The sequence below is a fragment of the Orycteropus afer genome, unplaced genomic scaffold (genome assembly GCF_000298275.1).
Source record: "Orycteropus afer afer isolate SDZICR_OR568_19922 unplaced genomic scaffold, OryAfe1.0 scaffold00024, whole genome shotgun sequence".
Lineage (NCBI taxonomy): Eukaryota > Metazoa > Chordata > Mammalia > Tubulidentata > Orycteropodidae > Orycteropus > Orycteropus afer.
Genome location: NW_006921611.1, coordinates 8,978,392 through 8,983,777, shown reverse-complemented (window position 1 = coordinate 8,983,777; position 5,386 = coordinate 8,978,392). Strand labels below are relative to the sequence as shown.

The 5,386-nt window shown below is 34.0% G+C and overlaps 1 protein-coding gene across 1 annotated transcript in view; it reads left to right on the top strand.

The window, feature by feature from the left end:
• LOC103192138 (disintegrin and metalloproteinase domain-containing protein 2) overlaps positions 1-5,386 on the top strand; it is a 162,812-nt gene that overhangs the window by 18,931 nt on the left and 138,495 nt on the right. Inside the window, exons 4-5 of the mRNA XM_007935065.1 lie at positions 2,155-2,231; positions 2,629-2,797. Coding sequence (XP_007933256.1) covers positions 2,155-2,231; positions 2,629-2,797 — 246 coding nt within the window. The remainder of the gene's footprint in view (positions 1-2,154; positions 2,232-2,628; positions 2,798-5,386) is intronic.

Genomic DNA, 5,386 nt, shown 5'->3' with positions numbered 1-5,386 from the left:
ATCCAGAGCAAAGGTGATCAGGGTTTGAGTCCCACACTCAGTGCCACACCATTCCATGTTTAGCGCCTGGGCAGAAGATAGGATCCCACCTATTGATTGCATTAGCCTGGAAGCTAGTCTCAGCAACAGGTAGTTGGGCCAGGATGAATAATACTGACATCCTGTACCTCCTATAAAGAAAGCCCTCTGACTGGGAATGGGGAGAGGAAGCCCTGTATTTTTGGCTACACCAGTCCAAATGGAATTTCCACATCCAATGAACTAGAGGACAAGAGGGTAAGGTGGTCTTAATTCAAATACTACAGACTCTTGCTTTTCTTACTGAATATTCATAATTTCTCAAATAGATGCATATTCACTTCTTCTCAGCATCATTTTCTTTTATGACCTTAAATTATGGTTTGTTTGTAATTTTTGTCAATTTTACTGGAGAAACAGTCTGCAGAGCTCCTCCTGCTATTACACTGAAAGTCAATCTTCTATACCCTCTTTTTTAAAAAATACTTTTACAAGATATATAATTTTGGATTGTCATATTAGTTTTCCCTCTCAGCACTTTAAATATGTCACTTCATTTTGTCTTGGTCAACAGTATCTAATGGAAATCAACCTTCATTTGTGTGATTAGTCCCCTGCATGTTATATGTTGCTTTTCTCTGGTTGCTTTCAAGATTGTTCTCTTTGTTTTCGATTTTAGGAGTTCATCTGATGTGAGTGAGGTTCATAAGTTGTTTATCACCAAATTTAGGGATCTTTTGCTCATTATTTTTTCAGAGATTTTTAAATCCATTTTCTCTTTATGTTTTCTCCAGAACTCCAATTAAACATATTTTATAATGCTTAATACTAATACTATTCCATAGATAATGCAGCTATGTTCAATTTGAATACTTCTTTTGATTTTCTTTCACATTTTATAATATCTTCATATCTATCATTTATTGTTTGCACCTTTTCTTTTGCCATTTCAATTTGTGGTAAGGCCTACCAAGTTTATTTTTCATTTAAAAAAAAAAAATATATATATATATATATATGGTAGAATTTATATTTGGCACTTTTATAACCTGTATTTCTTTGCTTAAATTTGTTGAAATATCATTTCTTCTCTCATCATGCTCATTTTTAATATCTGTTTTAATTTTCTACAAATTTCAAATTCTGGATGAGTTCTGTCAATCTCCTGTATCTTTTCTCCTGACTATAGATCACATTTTCCTCTCTCTATATATAATAATTTTTTTAACATATTCTGGCCATATTCAGTGATACATTGTAGATTGTGTGCATCTGTTATCTTTCTTGAAAGAGTTTTTAAAGTTTTGTTCTTATTGCTGTCAGTTGCCATTGAGTCAATTCTGACTCATAGCAACCCCATATGTACTTAGTAGAATTACTCCATAGGGTTTTCAAGAATGTTAACTTTCAAGGTGAGTTTGCCATTCTTTTACTTAGTAGTTGAGCATGTCACTGTTTGTGCCACCTAACGAATCTGATTTTTGTTCTATTAAGCAGTTAACTTGTATGGAAGTAGCTTCCAAACTGTACACTGGTGTTTGGAGACAGCCAGGATCTCTTCACAGTTTTCTGCTTTTCTAGTCTTGCTTTCTAAGGGACTATTTAGGACCTCTTACATTTGAGTTAATAACATATCTTTTGAAGGTTCACTCTGTGCCTCACCTCTTTCCTAGATATCTTACCTCAGTTTCCAGCTACTTTTGATAAATTGTGTTTACCTTCAAGTCATTAAGAATGGGGCTTTCTGTTTAAATATTAGCCACCTACAGCTGCTTTAAGGAGTTCTGGTATCATAGTGCCTAAGGCATTTGACTGCTAACCAGAAAGCTGGCGGTTCAAACCTACCAGCCACTCCTTGGAAGGAGGGTTGGGCAATCTACTTCCATAGTGATACCACCTCAGAAACCCAAGGAGTGGTCACTATGAGTAAGGTCTGACTCTACGGCACATAACAACAACAGTTGCTTTCCCTGGGACAGGGTCCTCAGGTGAAAACCCATACAAATACTAATGCATGTTTGGAAACAAAGAGCATTTGACACATATATACAGGTAAGCATATATGTTTTAAAAATTGAATATCATATCTTTAATGTGAATTATTCTAATAAAGATGTATGTACTTGTTTTTTTCAGAGTTTCTGCTATTACCAAGGGTTTATTGAAGGGTTTCCAAGTTCTATGGTGATCGTTAGCACATGCACTGGACTCAGGTTGTGATATATAATTTATACAAAATTAATACTTATTTGGGAAGGATTAAAATAAATTTTAATAATTTTCAGGGATTCCAAAGTGAGGCATGAATAATGTGGAAAATTATTTTTATTGGCGAATCATAGTATGGAAATACTTATACTAGAGTCTATCTTTAGTCTTTGTTAAGATTCTTAATATATCTGAAAACTATGAAATATTAATATGTAGAACAAAACCAACTGCATTGGTGTTCTGTTCCACTCTCTAAGTTCTTGAGCAATTATAGTTTTTCCTACTTTATCTCCTAAGACTAAGTCTGAAAATGACTTGCATATTGTTTAAAACAAAAGTAACATTTTACTTTAAAAAAACATTATTTTATTTATTCACTTACTTTTTTGGAATTTTTAGAGGCTTACTGCAATTTGAAAATGTCACTTATGGAATTGAACCCCTGGAGTCTTCTATTGGTTTTGAACATGTGATTTATGAAGTCAAACATAAGAATGCAGGTGTTTCTTTATATGCAGAGAAGGATATTGAGTCAAACGATCTGCCTTATAAAATACAAAGTGTAGAGGTAGGTAATTGAGTAAATAATATATTGGTAATTATACAACCACATAAATAGCATATTCTTTCTGGTAAACAAATTATTTATATTAGCATTGAGATATATGTACTAGAAATTTCATAACTTATTTATTAGGCCTTATGTATAGCTCTTGGACTTTCAAGAACTTCAAGCATGTAATTTTCAACTGTTAGTGGATTATATTTTCTGTGATCTAAAATTTTCTTGTCTGAAGATGCACTCTTTTCCATATCTATTATGTCAAAATTTTAGTATAGTAAAAAGACAAATGTCATTCACATAAATATTGACTATATAGGGATAACCCATATAAAAATGAAATATACTTACTCCTCACCTATTGACATGGTTGCAAGAACTAGTTCATTATTTGAAAATCAGACTTATGTGAAAATGGAGGATATTCACATCAGATCACAAAGTGGAAAATGACTACATCATTACATAATTGACACATTACATCATTACATAACTGCTAAACAACTGAGAATCATGGCCAAGCTAAGCTGACACATAACCTTAATCATTATAGCTAGTGTTATTCTCACCTTTCACCTCAGTATTTGTTACTGACAGAAATAATCATAAATAAGCAAAATAGTTGGAAAGCAAGTATTCTACTAGTATTGTAAATGTGAAATGTCATTGTCAGATAGCATTACAGTCAATTAGTGAAAAGTAGATGTATTAGGTTCTCTTGCATACTTTAAACATTACCTACCTAGTGTGGTTAATATTGCACAAAACTCTTTGGTATATTTTCATTATTAGTTGTGATTTTTTTTCTCTTTATTAAGCTATCATGTGTAGTTTATAGCAGACATTGAACACACACAGGCAAACATGTATGAACAGACATTCCTAGAGACAGGCAGTTATATTTATCTCAAATATCTCAGTTTTCCCCATATGGTGAATGAATGGTTAATTTCTTTTCCCATTTTATTCCCTTAGCAGCCTTCTTGTATAGACTGCAAAGGAATGGGAGAAGAATAATGGCTAATAGTAGCAGAGGTTATTCTATCTTTGCTAATTTAAGGGAAGAGGATGCTTTTGGCAGATGATTTTAGAATAACTATGCCTCTTTTAGGGAGCTCTGGTAGCATAGTGCCTAAGGCACTTGACTGCTAACCAGAAGGCTGGTGGTTCAAACCCACCAGCCACTCCTCAGAAGGAAGATGGGAGCAATCTACTTCTGTAGTGATACTGCCTCGGAAACAAAGGAGGGGTCACTATGAGTTGGGTCCAACTCAACAGCACATAACAACAACAACAGCAATATTCTACATATATTTTACTTTTAAGATCTTTAGATAAATCACTTTATTGTTTCTCAGTGACCTATTATAAACTTCTGACAATTTTAAAACTTCATGTAAAGTCACAAAAGATTTTTTCCTGCTTTGAAAAGAAAAAGAAGTGCTAAAAGGTTTATTTAATATGTTATGAATTGTATAAAACATGTTGTCAAATCAATAGAAAATCCTGATTCATTTTTGGTTTAAAATGTATATGTTAGCAGCAGTGTAGTAAATTATATACTGTGGCTTTTCTAGCCATAAGTCTTTATAAGCTCCATGGTGGAATTGCTGTAAGCAACTGAGTAGCCCCTGATTTTTAAAGTTATCGATCTGGGTTATTTCTGTTGGGAGCAGCATGAAGTAATTTTCTGGGAAGTATGCTCTCTCTCAGGTGTATAGAATTCTGAAGTTGGGATTGGTTAGTTTGGTCACTCCGCCAGGCTCAAAAGGAGCTCTCCTAGAGGCTGAAGGAATCTCTCATTGCCAGCTGGGAGACACTATAGACACACATTGCTGAGAGAGAGACATGAGAGACACTCACTGCTGGAAAAAAGACGGAAAGAGACTGTCATCTGAGAGATGGTGGGCTGAGAGAGACTGAGCATGTTCCTGAACTTGAATTGTAGCCTGTTGCTTCATTAATAAATCCCATAATCTGTGAGTTCTGTGTGGCTTCTGCAGTGAATTATTGAACCCAGCAGAGAAGTGGAGGGTGCTGCAGGAGGGACGGTTGGTGTTAGGGTTGGTGAAAGAGCTGGAAGGAGGTGGCATGTCTGGCCTTGCAGGAATAGGCATTGGGCTACTGATAGTGATTCTGTCTTCCTCTTGTGGGCATAAACGAGATCAGAAGATGTGGCCTCCCTGTCCCTTTGGCATTAGTGTTTACCCTTAAGTATTTGCTTAATATTAGATAACAAGCACAAATATATATTTTATTGTATTTTATTACTTTTTAATTTCTAACTTGCTCACAACATTCTTTAAATCTATTGTCATCAAGGTCAGTAGTTTAACTGGAGAATTCAAATTATTTACCCATGGAAGTTTTTTTTTTTTTTTTACCACTTAGATATTTAGAGAAAATAATCTTGGTATATTCTGACCATATGGTATTATGTCTCAAGATTATTGTGTGTTACATCTGAAGCTCTTTGTAAACAAAGCTAATCTTTCTATTTAGAGAGATTTCTGTCTAAAATTTTTGAACTGACTTTATTTGCTTTTACATTACTTTGCAATTAATCTCTAACAAGTTTTCATCTTTTTTTTTTTT